This window comes from Elgaria multicarinata, chromosome 4, assembly GCF_023053635.1.
Source record: "Elgaria multicarinata webbii isolate HBS135686 ecotype San Diego chromosome 4, rElgMul1.1.pri, whole genome shotgun sequence".
Lineage (NCBI taxonomy): Eukaryota > Metazoa > Chordata > Lepidosauria > Squamata > Anguidae > Elgaria > Elgaria multicarinata.
Window position 1 is genome coordinate 95,330,653 of NC_086174.1, and position 17,787 is coordinate 95,348,439.

A 17,787-nucleotide genomic window follows, 5' to 3' on the forward strand; every position below is an offset into this window, starting at 1 on the left:
CTTCGAAAGTTAATATAAAAGTGTAGGAGAGGTAATTTAAGCTGAAGAGAACATGGTAAGGTGATGGATGCTTTCTGCAAATAATTTTTTTAGAGAGGAATCTCAAAAACGTTATATAATCTCCTTAGAATAATTATGAAAGAACCTGCCTGGGTTTCAAATGGGAGGAAGAGGAGAGAGAGTGATAAATGAATTCAATATGCAACCTCACTAGTGGCCTGTCAGGTGCAGGAGAGAACCCCCTTTTCCGAATTGCGGAGGACTCATTCCTCAAAAGCAAGAGAGATGGCAACCAATGGATTGTGTAAACGTATAGATGGTTGCTGCAACTGTGACAACTTCGGTACTTTAAAAAGTGAAGTGAGAAGACAGGAATATAATTACTTGGAGCTACATTAATATTTCGGAATGGGTGGGGTGGGGCTCTTTGCTTGCCGAAAGCACAGCAAGCTTTTAACATGCAGTGTTTCAGCAAGCAAGAGTCTTGCTGCCTATCAAAAGCAGGGTGGCTTCAGAAGCCATCGCACCATGCTGCACTTTCTTCAAGACAACTTTCATCATGTATCCCAGCTGTGAAGCCTAGACTGAAATAAATAACAGAACCTTATGCATGTACTACTCAGAGGAAAACCCCATTAAGACACTCACAAGTAAGCATAAGCATGCATAAAGAAGAGAGTAATTCGCTATTAGATGGTAATGATATGTATATCCCATGCAATTAGCACACACTGCCCTAAGGGGTGGCGAAGTGAAAGATACTGATTTTTTTATTTATTTTTACAAAAAAGTGTGTGTTGGGGGGGATTCCGATGGGGCCTCCCCACCAACCAGTATCCTGCCCGTAGGGCAAAACATGCATATACCCCCACGGTAGATGGTTATGCTTTGCCCTGTGAAGTAAAGAATAACTTGACATTCAGCACCGGTTCTGGACTGAGCGGTGTTTTTGAACGCTTTCCCATGAAGGCGCCGGCGGGAGCCAAGGGGCGGGGCGGCCTCTCGGTCGGTGTCCCCGCCGTCTAGCAGCCGAGGAGGGCTGGGCTGGGCTGCGCTGGGCGGGGGGTCTACCCATGAAGCGCCTGCGCGCCTCGCGTTCGATCTCCCTCCGCCTTGGAGGGTTGCAGGCGTTGGGAGAGCGCCGGCGCCGCCCGCCACTTGCTGGCGGCGACTGCCCGATGCCTATTTTAGTCAAAACGTCTGCTCGGGGTGGGGAGCGCCCATGGTTCCCGCAGCCTCCTCTAGCAGGCGCAGGAGAGCCAGGGCGCCTCCGTAGGAGCTGCCGTCGGCACGGCACTGGCACGACCGCCACTGGGCAGAACAACTCTGGAGAAAGCGCCCCGAAAGCAAGAGGGGCAGGCAGGTAACGGCGCCGAGAGGCGAGACGCGGGGTGGAGAGAACGAGCGCGAAGGGCGTAGTGCGTAGGGCGGCCGGGCAGCCGTCCCAAGTAACCCCCAGGGAAGGGCGGCTGCACGCGTGAGGCGGCGAGGCGAGCGCAGAGGGCCATCTGCCTCTGCTAGTGGAGCTGCGCCCGCGCTTGCCGGGAAAACCCTGTCGCGCAAAGAAGGGCGCGCCGGGGCGCTTTGGCTGAGCTGCCGCCCTTTGCGCGGGCGCGTTGCTTCCTCGGCCGGCCGCCCTTCGGGGCTCAGCCGCCTCTCTGCTATTAATTCGCCCGCTCTGCCCCTGCCTTGGGTCGCGAAGAGGAACGTTTCCGGCGGGACTCGGACACGTCGCGCACCCCGGGCCCTGGCAAGCCCCTCACCCCGGCCGTTTAAAGTCCCCTAACAAGAGGTGCTGGGACTCGGGTTTCGTTCTACATAAAGTAGACTCATTGAAATGAATGGGACTTAAGATAGTTGTGACAAGCATAAGTCTCATTCATTTCGCTGGGTCTACTCTAGGTAGGATTTACTACCTTCGAGCCAGAACCCCTCACCCTGTGGAGCAGGCTGCAGTTTGTTCAGTGGTGGTAGAAATTCACTTTGGACATGTTCAGAGACATGTTCCTGACTAGTTATTCTCTCTCCAAACAGGGCTTGGTATTTTATTGTAAATTCTTTTCAGCTGCTTTAAATGTTTGATATGTTTTAATCCCTGTTGTAAGACACCTTTAGTCTTTTTCTGAGAAGTAGCTGATAAATTTAATAATAATTTATATTCATGTCCCTTCTTTCTTCAGTAGAACTCACAGAACCATTTCTAGGATTCTTTGGTCTCCCAGCAGACCCAGACCAGGTTAACTTCAGCAAGGTCGTTGCATCATGTTCTAATTTCTTATGCTCTGGAGCTGTGTGCAAAGTGCAAAAAACAATAACAATAATAATATATCCTAAGATTAATAATATATCCTCTTTTTCCTTACTTTCTATCCCCTCCCCACCCAGAACCCTGGATTTTAAAACAAATAAATAGAGACATATAGGGTGGAGCCCTTGCTTAACATGGATGAGGGGATTCTGCACATGCTCAAATGTTCATGCTCATAATTATTATGCCAACACATGACTCTTAGGATGAGCCTTTATGCTTGGGGCTAAGACTGGCTGAGGCCTGGGCTCCGTGTAAGCTGAGCACATTTTGTTGTCCCCAACATGGGTCTTCCTGCATTCTGGTCCAGCTGCATCTAAGTGTTACCTGGGTCCTTTTCTGTTGTGGCGCTGGACTTCAGAGACAAGGAAAGGGGTAATGTGTGGTGTCTCAGTCTGTGTCTCCAAAGTGTTGTGCTGCTATTTTCATGTACACTGGTCCTTTGTGAGGAACGCCAGCTGAAATTTAGCAGTTTCACTGGGCCCTTGTCCTGCCTCCCCTATTTTCTCAGGTTCAGTTGCTAATGGGTGAGAATTGTTAATGGGTGAGAGCCTCCTGCTACTTCTTGTTTCGTAGCTCTTCAGGGCAAAGAGGGCTGTCCCATTAACCCCTGCCTCTGACGGAATGGCTCCCCACTGTGGAAGAGGAGGGAAGCAATTTCCTTTCGCTCTCAAAGTCTGATCTGGACTTTGAGGTAATGCAGGGAGTTTCAGGGATGTGTGGGGAGACTGCTCATGTGTTGGATTTTATCCAATGAGTTTCAGATATGCCATCTCTTAATTGTGTGCTCATGTATAGGTATACTAGATTAATTTATATGAATATGTTTCTCTCTATTTTGTAGGTTTATAGTGCCTCACCCTTCCCAAATGTACATTTTTAAAAGCATGCCATCAAGCATTAACAGTATCTTGAATGGAAAGTTTTGTTGCTGTCATTTTGTTTTCTGAAAGGTGAAAATTTTATTGTTTTGTCTGTTTGTTTATAGGACAGGTTGCTATTTATAAAGACATTCACTCTGAAGCAACAAAAAGCCAGGTGATGCAAAAGAGACAGTGGTATCCATTGGGAATTATCCTGTCTGTATGACTGTGATGCTGTGTAGGAATCAATATTTCATAGCACTTGAAAGTCCAGAGTTTCTCTCTCTTTCATGGTTTTCTCCCAAAGTAATTTAACTTAAAAAACACACACCACAGCAAACTTATTTGCATAGAACATAGGACTAGTTATCATCAAGCCATATTTATCTATAATACACATATTTGTATAGTGTGAGGTAGGTAATGTTGCAGTATTCATTCTGACTTCACTGGGGCTAAGGGGAAAACTAGACATGATATGACAGATATCGAGCGTCATCAGATGAACGTTTTATCACCCTCTCGTTACTGGCCACTCACAGTTTTTTGAAGGCCCTTTTGATGACGCCGTCTGCCTCCTGCACATCTCCCTCCCCTTCTGCTCATTTTCCCACTGCCAAAAGAGACCTGGAAAATCTGACTTTTTCGGCTGTAGCAAAACATCTGGCCTTTTCCTGCTGTGTGCAGGATAAGCAGCAGGATAAAAACGCCCACTGAATGGACCATGTGGTCATTGTTTACTTCTTCTTCCCTCCCTGTGTAATGAAAGAGGAAGTATTGTGGGACAGAAGCGGGGCGGGGGGACGCAACTTTAAGGAAACATGGTTTTCCCCCTGTCTGATGATGCTCATCTTCTAAAGGTTTTTATTTTTACTTTTGTACAACTAGGGAACTCCAAATTTGACTGGCAACAGCAGTGAGAGGGGTCTTAATTTTCCCCATGGCCATTTCCTTATTAAAATCAGGTGTGGATGTTAAGGGTGTGGTGATATAATGTTGGCAGGCATGGCTATTCAGCTTGGCCCTGCCCCCTGCTCATGTTATTAGTTAACCTTTTAAAATAACACTTGGGCCTAACCTTGCTAATGGATCCTGTTTTTGTTAGAACTATTATTTTTCTCATGTGTAAATGTAGGCAAGTTTACTTGGTTGACCAATAGAAGTTAGATTATATGTCAATTAAGTTCGTCAACTAAGTTTTCTAAAGGAAGGATTGAAGCCCAGTGGGTGAGCATCGGCTTTGCAAGCAGAAGGTCCCAGGTTTGTTCCCCAGCATCTCCAGGTAGGGCTGGAAAAACTCCTGCCTGGACCCGTTGAGAGCTGCTGCCAGTCAGTGTCGACAGTACTGAGCTAGATGGAGCAAGGTTCTGACTCAATATAAGGTAGCTTCCTATGTTCTTTAAGTCAGTCATAGTATTAGAAAATATGAATATGACCAAAAAGATCCGTCTTGTAAATGAACATATTTGTTCTCTCTTTTTAGTGATATTTTAGCATTAGAGTTAACAAGCAGTAGAAAGTACAGTTGCATAGAGTGAGATGAAGCTCACCCTTAAACACTTGAATACAAACAAGAAAAAATAATTAAAACTGAACAAGAACTGTTGAGAGAGTTGGTGTCAAATGAATAAATTGTGGAAAGAAGGAGCTAGACTTCATCCTGGGACTGGTTGTATATTTGATTAAGAAGTGTTCCTCACTTATGGCCATACAAGGGCAATTCTGCTGAAGAGGAAAATGCATTATCTGTCCTTTTGTCATGTTTGAAGATAAAGTAAACCTATTTCTGCCGCACTTTAAAATTGGCTGTCAGAAAAATTGTGCAGTCTTTCACCTCTTACTATCTGCTTTCCAGCATTGTAATAAGTGCTATATTTAGTACTACAGCTGAATGTCACTGCTACATGACCGCTTGATAGGTGTGGGATAGATAAGGTGAACAACTTTATTTTTAAGTGCTCCATGCTAAAACGTACTTCTGTGCACAGATCACTTTACTGAATGTATTTCATGTGTATACAAAGGTGATAGATGGGGTGTACCATTTGAATTTTTTATGTAGCAAAGTATCTTAGGTCAGTTGATAAATATCATTTAAAAATAGAGTGACCACATGGACACACAATTGACACACACACACACAATGTGTACAGTGCATGGAGTTTTAATCTCTGAGGATGTGAACTTATAGATCCAGGACTCAAATACTTTTGAATCTGTTGAAAAATAAAATTTATTGATTCAAGCTTGCAAGTGTGTGTGTGTCTCACTATGTTGTATTTTTCTACTTATTTTACTGATCTTTTAATATTGACAGGCAACTTCAAGATGAACACTATTGAAGCCAGTTCAATCACAGTGACCCCTCTGAGTTACATCCCAGATATGAGAAACGCCACCTCTGTGCCTTTGAATGAAACTGTGTGTGAAAACTGGAGAGAAATTCATCATCTTGTCTTTCATATGGCCAATATTTGTTTTGCAGTTGGATTGGTTATTCCAACCACTTTTTATCTTCATATGATTGTCCTACGAGCCATGATAACAATAGGTAGGCCACCCAATATTATACATCACACTCTTGGGAATTGGATTCCTTTAGGAATTCCAAACTATGTGGGAAACGTGTTTTGCTTTGCTCAGGCAGTCCAGATTCATGCCAGTGAATGGGTACTGTATGGACTTAGTTGCCCTGAGGTGTAATAATATATAATTATTAAAATATTATGACGTAAACTAAAGGGACCTTTTTGTTTCCTTTTCTAAAAAATGGCGGACTGTGGAAGCTGAAGAAAACGAATCATGGTCACCTGCTTTACTCATAGGTCTCTGGATTAAAGGCAGCGGAGTGTGCGGAGGGTTGTATACATGTGTATGCATAATAATATGACACATTTTTTTATTTTTGGCAGGATGTGCACTTCTTATCATCTGGGCAACACTTTTCCGTTGTGCTCTGGATATAATGATTTGGAATACGGTATTCCTTATTCTCAACCTTCTGCATTTTCTATACTTGCTATACAAGAGAAGGCCGGTATGTACATCACAACTAAACTGATACATTGCTCAAGGACAATGCTCTCTATAAGGAGCTTGTTAGCAAAACACTTCAGGTTAGCATGCATCTCTGTTTATAAACATGGTAGCTTTGCTTTAAGCTCTTTGTTTTCAGTTACTTCTAAGAAAACAAAAATCCATTTAAAGAGACCCTTAACCCTTTATGGATGTTTAATTATTTTTCTGGTCTACTGTGGTTCATGGCACCAAATTTTCATGGTTCAAGTTGAATCCAATATGTGCAAATCTTTGTTCACATATTGAACATGTTTTCTTTTCAAAATAGAGAGTTTTGAGGGGGAAATCTCCAAAAATTGCCTCCCATCCTATTCCACTGATAGAAGCATAAAGCCATCAGCCTTTATCAGGGATTTATTGAGGTAGCTGGTCAATTTTTTTAGCAAACAGTCCAGATTCTGCTTATTGTCATAATGGGAAATGAAACGTTGAAGCCCCAACTCATAGTCTGAAGGAACTTTGGGACTCTGGACTACTCCGTTTTAGACCATGGAATTACTTTCTGCCTATCAACATTTTTTCTGCCTATAATAGCCCTGGTGTCTGCGTGTAATTGTCCTGCATCCTTTGTTCAACATTCTTTGTAATTCAGTTATTCATTATCAATATGAAACTCATATTAAACCTGTAATATTAAATTCAGCTGGAACTGATTTCTTACAAAAACACGCACAGCATGGCAAGCTAGATGCATCAGTCATCACACAAATTCGTTAGGCTTTTCTTTTCCTCCTAAGTAAATTTGCCATCTTAGACGATCACTAATGAAACAAAATGGTTGGGCAGGGAAAATCAGAATTTTGGGTGTAACTTATTGGAAGTTTCACTCTCATAATATTAAGAATGGATGCTTAATGTCATGTTGAGCAGTGACGGATTGATGTGTGCCCATGACACATTTTTAAGTTTAAATGGTGCAACCTTATTCTTGTAGTGCCAAAAACTTTCTATTTAGTTTTTGCAGCAGAGGTACAGATGCTTTTGTGGCTCGTTAAGACATATATGCTGTATGTTTCCTGAATGTGGAAATACAGGGGATCTGCTCTTCTTTCTACACATAGCTGTTTTGAACCAGCTGCCCAGTACAACAAGTCACCCAGAGAAATCCCATATCCCTTCCTTTCCTAACCTGGTGCCTTCCAGATGTTTTGGACAACAACTTTCAGCATTTCTGATCATTGGCCATGCTGGCTGGGGCTGATGGGAATTGAAGTCCCAAACATCTGGAGGGCACCATGTTGGGGAAGACTGCATGGAAAATCCTAACATCTTTGTGAAAAATCAGAAGCCTCATCATTTTCTTAAAGCCCAAGGACAAAGTTCTTTGTTTTCCCACAGAGCATAAACCACCATTATACTAAGATTCCTGCCAACCCTTATTTATTAGCAGGAAATAACCTAAGTTATCGGTAAGCTAATTAAGAAAATATCAATATCAATAGTGCTATGTGTGTGTGTTCTCCTCGCCCTTCTCTTGTTTCCTTTGAATTATTCCTCTGTTATAACTTCCATACTTATTTATCTGGTGTTCAAGCTTTTCCTGTTTTTACTCTCCTTTACACCCACTTCTCTATGCAAGCCAAATTGGTGTCTTGCTCAATCTGCCTCTTGTTTTTGTTTTTGTTTTTTTGGGATTGGATAGTATAGGACAGGACATAGTATCCTGGCTAGTAACTGTATTGATTCAGGAGGATGTCTAGATTTGAGCCAACTTTCTCATCCTCTTTCCTGTTTTGGTGAATAAATGATTGTAGAGTCTTAGTCAGACGCTGTTTTCTCCCATCTTATAATGAACTGGCATGCCTAAACCCACCCACCCTCTAGTGAGTTTATACCCAAGGCAGGATTTAAACTGGATACTTCCTGATTCATAGACGAGACTCGTAATAATGTTTAGCCATGTGACATCAGAAGAGGAATATTTCAGGGAAAACAGGAAAGGTTCTGAGTTTTTTTATTAGAGTAGAATTCTATTTGTGCGTATATCTCTTAACTATTTCAGTGTTTTCTGTTTGCGGAAAACACTGTGGTGTCAAAAATGGGAAATTTAACCTTCAAGCTACATTGTGTAAAAAATAATTGTTGTTATAGGGTGATTTTGTATCCAATAAAACCACATTACCACCCTCAGCAGAGAGGCCAGGGACAAGCATTCCTTCCCACCGCTCCCCTTGGCTTGAAACCCACTCAGGTGGAAACCCACATACACATACTCTGGTTGAGAGAGATAATGAGGAGGAGGGCAATGAAATCTTTAGCACTGAAACATTGTCTTTTTACTCTGCTGTTCCTTTATCCTTCTGCAGGCTTTGCTCTTCTATCAAGGAGAATTAATAAGATTATATGTATTTGCAAAGGGCATCTGATGCAGGGAAAAGGTGATGTAAGGGAGAGGCATGTGATTTCTTTGGAAAGGGCAAAAGTGAGGCAGGGGTGACATCATTTTGCATCCTGGGAAAAAGGGGTTTTCAAAAGGGGATTTTGCATATACTTTGCAAAAGCAAGATGTATAGATGTCTATTAATTTCTAACCATGGAGAAACTGAACAAGTCTGAATAAGCCTTGAATGAATCTTGATCCTAACGTTTCATCAACCCAGGCTGTTCAGACATGTCCAGGCAAGCAGAAACTGAACTGGGTTAATACCTTCTGCAGCTTGTTACCCCTAGGTGGAAAAACTCATTCTCACCTGGAGTCACATGTTATCCTGTGCAGTTTTTAATCTGCAGAAAGGAAACAATGTATGGTAACTGACTATTTTGGGGGAATATTGTATAGTGGGGTACCAATGAGAATGTCCTAAAAGGTCAACATTAGAGAAACACTAACCTCTGAATCATTGCATAAAATGCACATCTGGGGCTGGAAGTTACTCCCATACTTGTGTATGAAGGTTATACTGGTTTCTCCTGACTTAAATTTGGCCAGTAGAGTTTCTTTGCACAGGAAAAAAAAGCAACTTCAAACGCCTATGTAGGTAAAAGAATCTGTTACATGGATAACTGTGGGGTAGTTCTCAGACCATTTGAAGAGGGAATTTGGCAGTGTGTTTTAACTGAAATACAGTCATGTCTTAAAATGGCTTCATTTAATATTTTTTATTGTTGTGTTCCAGATAAAGATAGATAAAGAGCTCAGTAGTCTGTATAAGAGAATGTTTGAACCACTCCACGTGCCTCCAGAGCTGTTCCAAAGACTGACAGGACAATTCTGCAGTATTCAGACGCTAGAAACAGGTCAAGCATATGCTGCAGAGGATAAAACATCAGTGGATGAGCGTTTAAGTATTCTGCTAAAAGGAAAGTATGTGCTTGAAAGAGTTTAAAAAGTAACTATCCTTTACATAGTTTAATTGTGGAAAAATGAAAAACAAAACTGAAAGGCTGTGGTGTATAATGGGTTAGATCCAGAATCTACCTCCTGCAGACAGGAGGCCTCCTTCTGTCCATGGAAGGCTTTTGACCTAGCAGAGAAATCTCACTGGTCCAGTGGAGGAGATGAAGTCATCTTTGTTGACTCCAACCTTTGCAAGTCCCTATCTTCCCCGAAATCTGATCCAGAGGGTTGGGGCATCCCCTGGGATATTGGGGGAGGTGAGGCTGGGGCTGCAGAGGAAGGAGGATGTCTGCCAAGATTGCCTATCTGGCTTCTGCCATTGGGAACATAATGACCGAGCTACCCACAATGAATCATGGTGGCCGTGGGTATCAAATTACTTGGGGATTGTTGTGTCATGCAAACCTGGCGAGCATGGGTTATGTGAGGATTAAGTAAACCTAGGTTAACCCATTAAAACAGACCATGGATTATGCAAGGGTTGTTTAACCCACACTCACTGGGTTTGCATGAGACAACAACCCCTGAGTGGGAGTTGCATATTCAAACTGGTGGTTGCATGCACCACAGCCCCATGGTGGGCTCTAGTGTCATGCGAACAGCCTCAAAGGGTTAAATGCTGGCAGACATCTGCTACCATGATGAGATTTCCCACTCCCCACCCCGTCAGCCAGTTATGCTGGCCAAAATCTGCTCCAGAGTGTTTCCTAGCCCTTTAGAACAAACGTTGAGGCACATAAGGGGCTGCAGTGGGATGTGGGCCCTTCCCTGATTCTGCTGATGGAAGCGGTTCCACCAGTGGATTTACAGCATTGGATACAACCTATTGAGCAGAACTCTGCTCAAGGAATGATATTGCCAGTGGGGGGAAAAAGTTGGATCCAGCCCATTAACTTCCACATCCTCTCATAAATATATGATAGCTTTATCCTTTCACTTGTAATTACATTGATTAACAACTTATTTCAATGAGTTTTGTCTGCATATGCGTCAGGCTCTGGATCCACTATGGGTGCAGTTAGTCTAAGTTAAAATATACACAATGTTTAGCCCTAAATATATTTTGAAATTACTCTGTTAATCTATCCACCCTCCTCCTACCTATCATTTGAGTTTATGCATTGACAGTACAATGCCACTTAAATCCTAGACATCTGTTCTAAAGGGATAGTACTTCAAGAAAGCAGTAAATTGCTTAAATTGCTTTCTTCTTCATGCCACACCTACCTTTGCTGTGCCAATGAGCTGTAGCACCCTGTAATGATGTGCCTGTTTCCTTGATTGCTCAGTTATTCACTTATTATCATTATCATTATTATTTATATATATATAGCACCAACAATGTACTTCACTTATCCAGGGACTGCTCCTTAGTGTTAGTCCATGTGTTTGGTTAACATTGAGGTTTAATCTCAACTATCTGTAGTTGATAAGTACATGAATAATATTAGGCCTGAGAAAAGAGTCCAGCCTTAATTCTGCAGGGACGTTGGTTCAAAAAATGCCGGTAAATCAAGACTGAAAGATTGAAAATATCGGGTAAGATCTCTATAGAAATAGCTGGTTCTTCTACTTTTTACTGACTCTTCCTCGAGTTCTCCTTATTCAGCAAACCAATACGCCTTAACAATTTTTAATATTTGTAAACTTTGTTTACATTTTTTAGCTTGTAATACTAAATTACAGAGAAAATGTACAGCACAGAATCTTTTGTCTCCTTAAATTGCTATGGGTTGATTTCAAGACAGATTCTCACTGATCTCGGGAATTTGGCTGAAACAAGAGAAGAAGCCAATGTGGGTGGAATTGATAGAATAGCTGCCTTTCCTGCTTTTATAGTAATAAAGAATAACACTCAGTTCACTTAGAAACTAAGCCTAGGTTAGTTGTCCAGAAGCTAGAATACATATTGACATGAAGTTCAGTGAGGAGAGTGCTTCTTAATCATGATGCTAGTTTTGGAAGACTTGCCCTAATTCCAGATCTGTACTTATTTCATCCAATACATCACATGCCCAATGCCAAGCCCTAATATTAAAACCTGTTTCTAGAGTTAAGCATTGGTGAGCCCTGTTCAGATAAAATATGCCAAAGTTATTGTCACATTGAGCAAACAGATTACATAAACAAGGCTTGGGTGAAGCTCAGTTGGTTGACTTAGTTTCTTTCTGCCCATCAATGTTATCTGCATTTAATTTAATGTCATCCCAAGAATGAGCCAAGGGATGTGTAATAAGAGGCTATATATAAAATGAAATGTTTATATTATTTAGGATTTGTGAAGGCAATAGTAATACATTGCTTCTAGTGGAGGATGCTAGGGAGAATTTAGGATTACAGTCTGGAATCATTTTGAAGTAAGGTCAACGGCTCTTCAAATGAATGGTGTGCTTTGGCATGCTTGTTAACTTCTCTTCAGAGCACAATGGGGTTGATCAGTATTGTTCTCATTTTACAGTGCAGAGTGAATCTGAGTCGTTATTTAACTAAAACCACCCAGTAAGAATGACTCACATGGTCTTTGTGTGCCTGGTATCTCTGTGGGCAGCAGATACCTGACTATAGACAGTAGACTTCCAGCCACCAGGTGCTGGTTTGTGCCTCAGGGATTCACTCTTGTCTGTGGTGATATGCTGGACTGTGGTGAAACTAACATTCCCAGTGTCCTAACCAGGATTCCTTCTCCTTTCCCTTGTCTGCAAATTCACCACTCCTTCCCCTTTTTTTGGGAAACTAATTATGATGCAGCATGAAACTTGATTAATGTTAAGGCTAACCATAATTACTTGATTAATGTTAAGGCTAACTGTAATTACTTTTAACCAAGATTCAGTCTGGGAGAGTGGATTGGTGCATGTAAAGGGAGGAAGGTTCAGGGCATCTTGCAATTTCCTAACTGTGGTTAGCATGTTACATCTGCACCATGTCATGTCGACAAAAGCTTCACTGCAGGCATACCTGAATCTGAACTGACAACTATTAGCAAGAGTAGCAGATAATCAACTGCTCAAGACCACAGAAGTCATGTGAACAACCCCTAAATTATGCGTCCTTCATAGATCATTGTTTTCTAGTACAGATTAAATTGTTTGTACCACAGATATTATCAAATGATTTTAATAAATATTTTTATCATCAGAATGAAGGTCTCCTATCGAGGGCATTTCCTGCATAATATTTACCCCTGTGCCTTTATAGATTCTCCTGAATACCGATCAACTCAGATGAATCGGGGCGAAAAGTTCCAGGTATGTGACTGTTCTGTAGGGTGTGAATATACATTGATGAAGGAAGTATGAAGTGTTACAAAATTTTATGAGCTGCAGTGAATTGTCTTGTCTAACTTTATTCATGTAGACTTTTACATTTTTAATATTGGGACATAAAATCTTTACAATTCCTAATGCAATATGTCAGTGGTGTATTACTTACTGACAGCTATAAAATTGTTTCTTTTTTCTACTTTATATTTTTTAAAGGTTTAATAATACAAAGCATTGGGCAAAAATAATCAGGTGAAACTGTTGTGGGAAGACAGAATGAAAAAGAGGTATTGAAGATAAAAGTTACAGTGTCATTGCTGCCCCTTCCTTCTATATTTTACAATGCTTTTGCTTATTGATAAAACTTATTTGTACTCACACTTCATTGCTGTAACTGCTATCGGAAATACTCCTTGATACCCTGCCACTTTCACATGACGAATGCTAATTCAGTCATAAATTGCTTCTGGAAGATCAGTCAGTAGTTCCAATTATCCCAAGAGAAACACTGAAAGCAGGACAATATGGAGTTTGGAACAGAAAAGGGAATCTTGGAGAGCCATTAAGGGTTCCCCCACCACCACCATGGAGAAACAGCATTAGTTATTGTGGGGTTTGCCTATGAGAGCCAGAGAGACTGTGGGATAGAAAGGTCAATGAGAAAAAGCCTAGGAAGCAATGGAGTCTACAATGGTGACAAAATAAGTTTTGGTGTGTGTGTATCTTCAGAGAGTTGAAGGCAGTTTTAAGGAAACTGCTGCTTGTAGTCATCCCACATAACCCATCTGGTTTTGCAGCTCATCTGCATTCTTTCCGAAACCTGCCAAACCATTTGGACAAGAGATGAGAGTGGGCAAAAGGAAGGGGTGTGTATATATGTCAAGGGAAATTATGCCTTCCACCTCTACGCCTGTAGCTCAGTCACCATACCTCTAGGTCCCCTTCTTAGAGCGTCATCAGACGAGCGTTTTATTGCACGCTCGTTACTGGATACTCACGGATATTCGCGGGTCCTATTCACAATGTTGTTCGCCTCCTGTGCATCTTCCACCCCTTCTAGCCTTCTCACGATAAAAAAAAAAAGACCCCAGTGACTCCAAATTATTTTAAGAGACAGAACTTTCCGCTATCTCCTGCTGTGTGCAGGAGAAGCAGTGCAATCAAAACGGCCCACTGAATGGGCCACGTGCACGTTGTTTACTCCCTTTTTCCTGTCTCTGAGAAAGAAGTATTGAGCAACAAAAGTGAGGATGGCGAAGCAACAGTAGGGAAATGTGATTTCCTGCCTATGATGGAGCTCTTAGAGAGAGCTGAAAGTGGTTGAAAATGATTCCCCTTATCCAGTCTAAGTGAAGATGATACAGAGGCAAGGCAGCTGAACAAGCGACAGAGAGGCAGAGTAGGTGGTGCCTTGAGAAGCAGGGACTTGAGCGCTTGATATGTAGATGAGGAAAGCCAGGAAACCAAGGGAGTTGAATCGTGGGGGAAACCTTCTCACTCGTGGGCCTTGTATACCATTGGTGGGCAAGCAGTATCCCAGCAAAGGATCTTTGTAGGCAAAGTGACTGTGGGCCAGGAAGTTAAGTTGTGAGAGATCCCAGTTTCTCAAAACCATGCTGGGAAGTGGATGAATTGAATTTCAGATATTAGTTTGCACAACCCACCCAAATCTTGAGCTGCAGCTTTCCACTAACTTTGTATTTGTAACTGTTGTGAATATGCAGTAGCTACTCAGTAAAACAGAGACGGGACGCTGGTACAAAGTCTAAAATTAGTGATCGATGTAATGTGTTCCAGTCGAGGCTGGGTTTAATGCCAAGGAAAGGAAGTTATCAAGGTACATTCATCTCTGCACTGGAAGTCAGTTATTGGATCCTTGCACTGTTCTGAGTACAGTCTTTCCTTTGGGCATTGATTTGTTCTGTGCTGAGAAGGAATTATCGCTGCTAATGAATGTTAGAGGAGACATTCTTAGTATTCCTAACCGGCAGGTCAGCTTACATTCCAGCAAAACAGAGAGAAAAAGAGGAGAAGGACGAAAAGCCAGGAAGCTCAAACAGCTCCTTTGCATTTGGGGCTGAACATCGCATATTGCTATTTCCTAACCACTTAAACACTTTGGCCTCAAATCTTTAGCATACCGGTTACTTAGTTTTGATTTTTTACGCTGGTGTCTTTTACGCTGAATGAAAAACGTCCATTTTTAATTGACTGCTCAACATTTCTCCCAACCTTCTGTTTCTAAATATAGACGTACACCTTATATAAATATGGAAATACGTACACATAATTAAAAATTGGTGCATGGTGCCTCCCAGCATGCTTATACATTGGCCATGTCGCTTCTTGCTGTAGCTTCATTTTGACAGTAGCACGTTCCTCATTCACTTTCTGGTTGGATTGCTGATTATTTTCTTCATGTAGGAGTTGCGGGTGGGGAGAGGTGGGTTTGCTTGTGTTTTTGTTTGGTATGCTGGTGCCATCTGCTGGTCACACTGCTGTCCTGAACAAACCCAAAGTCGCTGATTTCACCCCTCTGTGTTTCTGTTATTGTTGCTCCCATGTTTACCTTTCGTTCCATGGAAGCCAAGTAGAAGCTACCTCCAAGTATGACAGTTAAGAATATGGGGAGAAATCTGGATGTTAAATTAATTTCTATCCTTTTTAAAAAAATGCCTTAAATCATTCATAGCTAAGCCTACAGAGAAATTGTATGTGTGGAGAGGAGTACCACTGGTTGCCTTGGAACTGTGAAGCTTTGGGCCATATCCAGAGCAGCCTTCCTCATCCTGGTGCCCTCCAGTTGCATTGGATTGCAACTCCCGTAATTCCCAGCCACCATAGCCATTGGCCATGCTATCTGGAAATCATGGGAGCTGCAATTCAACTCATCTGGAGGTCAACAGCTGGGAAAAGTCTGATTGGAGTGTTATGCCAAAGGTTGTGGCTGGTTTAATCCCAGCTATTGGACTATCTCTCTTTAATTCCATACTCTGTAATATTTTTCTTTACAGGGTGCTTTTGGGCAGGCAGGGGACAGACATACACCTGAAATGGATTAGAAAGCAGGTTTCCAAAATGTTGTTTGTTACAACTTCCTAGAAAATTTGGGAAACATATTGGCCTCAACCTGTCATTGAATTAAGAACATTCTGAGTTGCATGGTTGATATGATGTTTCATATGGTAACACACTATTGATACGCTTGTTCATCAGTAGTGTTGATGAACAAGCCTAGCTAAATGCAAAGCAGTGCAAATTTCATGAGTGTGCTTTCTTCATAGGTCTCTATTACTGCTGATGATAACTGCAAGTTCTTATGCTGGTCCAGAGAGAGACTTGCATATTTCCTGGAATCTGAGCCATTTCTTTTTGAAATATTTAAGCATCTTATTGGAAAGGATATTACAAATAAGTTGTACTCATTAAATGACCCAACCTTGAGTGATAAGGTAAGCCATTTCCTTTCTGCTCTCATGTGCTATATCTCTGCTGTCCTTGCTATGCTCACATCTTAAAAGCACCACTTCGTTTTCCATGTCACTACTTAAAACGTATTTCTTCTAAAATGCCTGTTTTTAACTTTCCTTTGAATGTGATGCCAATCAATTAGCTTTCAATCCAAAGGTGCTATATATGTGAGACTACTAGGTGTTGGAGATTGACAGGGAATTGGCATTCCTTGACACATCAGGATGGCCCCTGGTAGTAGAAGGAATGGTGAGCTCAGAGTGATTCCACTATTCTACCATATGATACTTGCAACTTTCTCTTGTAATTAAGCTTCCACTTAGCTTAATTACTCACCTATTCTTTTTACAGCCAGTTAACAAATGTAGGCTTACATGTACATATTTCTGCCTGGTTAAGTGCCAGGATTTTCTGGCTTTTCATGCCAGAAGGGCAGGTGCATTTATCTGTTGTGGCAAAAACTTCAGCGATTCCTCTGGTTCCTCACAATCAAATGGTTTTATTGTGACCTGTTTGTGGGCTAGAGCCTTCTTTGTCAGATGTATACATTGGGCTTGGGTGGGGCTACTTTGTCATGCCTCTGAGAAAGGCTGATGCCCATGAAAACATGAAGACATGTATATGTACCAGTTGCTGGGGAACATTGGTGGGAGGTAGGGTGACCATATGAAAAGGAGGACAGGGCTCCTGAATCTTTAACACCTAGTGGGAGGGTGCTATGCACCGTGTCCTGATTATGGGTCCCTGGCTGACAGCTGGTTGGCCACTGTGTGAACAGAGTTTTGGACTAGATGGACCCTGATCTGATCCAGCAGGGCTCTTCTTATGTTCTTAAAACATAAGTCACAATACATTTGTTAGTTAAGGATGGGTAGAACTTGCTGGGTTTGCTCCATAATAATTTTATGTCAAATTAAATGCATTTCTATTTTGTAATTAATTCAGATGCTAATGTGAAATAATAATTACATATGGCTTGTGATGGTATCAGCACTACTGGAACCCATTACCAGAGCTACAAGCATTCTCAGTGATTAGGGAGTGATGACAGAGATTATCTGATTCCTGGCTATCAGAGCTACGTTTCTCATCATGCTATGCTTGGTAACACGCCAGGCCTTGAAATGGGGCTTCCCACTACAAATGACTTTGCAGAAGCCAGGGGGTGTGGGTAGAGTCCAAGTCATGCTGTTTAGGCCACAGCTTGCTCTGAGACTCCAGTGCCCATGTGCAGTTGAGAGCTACATTTCCCATGATGCTGAAGGCCTGGGCATATCCAGTGACTCCTTGGAGCAAGCTGTAAATAAAATAACAGGATTTGGAGCCGCCATGCCACCTTTCCAGCTGTTGCAAAGTCATCCAAGGTTTGGGGAGGAGAGTTATAGGCACAGCCTGATTGCCACTGTGCTGGCCAGTACCACTGTTTGCATTATCCCCCGTGTTGCAGTGTAGGTTGTCATCCAAACC

At 42.0% G+C, this 17,787-nt stretch overlaps 1 protein-coding gene across 3 annotated transcripts in view; it reads left to right on the forward strand.

Annotated features, from left to right (window-relative positions):
* The window catches only part of LOC134397855 (popeye domain-containing protein 3), a 69,336-nt gene that overhangs the window by 31,267 nt on the left and 20,282 nt on the right, over positions 1 to 17,787 (forward strand). Inside the window, exons 1-7 of one of the 3 annotated variants that reach the window (XM_063124840.1) lie at positions 2,931 to 3,002; positions 3,297 to 3,346; positions 5,489 to 5,722; positions 6,084 to 6,208; positions 9,366 to 9,553; positions 12,726 to 12,834; positions 16,134 to 16,301. The exons of 1 other annotated variant lie outside the window; for it this stretch is intronic. In XM_063124840.1, the coding sequence (XP_062980910.1) occupies positions 5,500 to 5,722; positions 6,084 to 6,208; positions 9,366 to 9,553; positions 12,726 to 12,834; positions 16,134 to 16,301 (813 nt within the window). In that variant the 5' untranslated portion in view covers positions 2,931 to 3,002; positions 3,297 to 3,346; positions 5,489 to 5,499. Of the gene's footprint in view, positions 1 to 2,930; positions 3,003 to 3,296; positions 3,347 to 5,486; positions 5,723 to 6,083; positions 6,209 to 9,365; positions 9,554 to 12,725; positions 12,835 to 16,133; positions 16,302 to 17,787 lie in introns of those variants that run through there. One more of the 3 variants, XM_063124844.1, reaches the window with a different exon arrangement.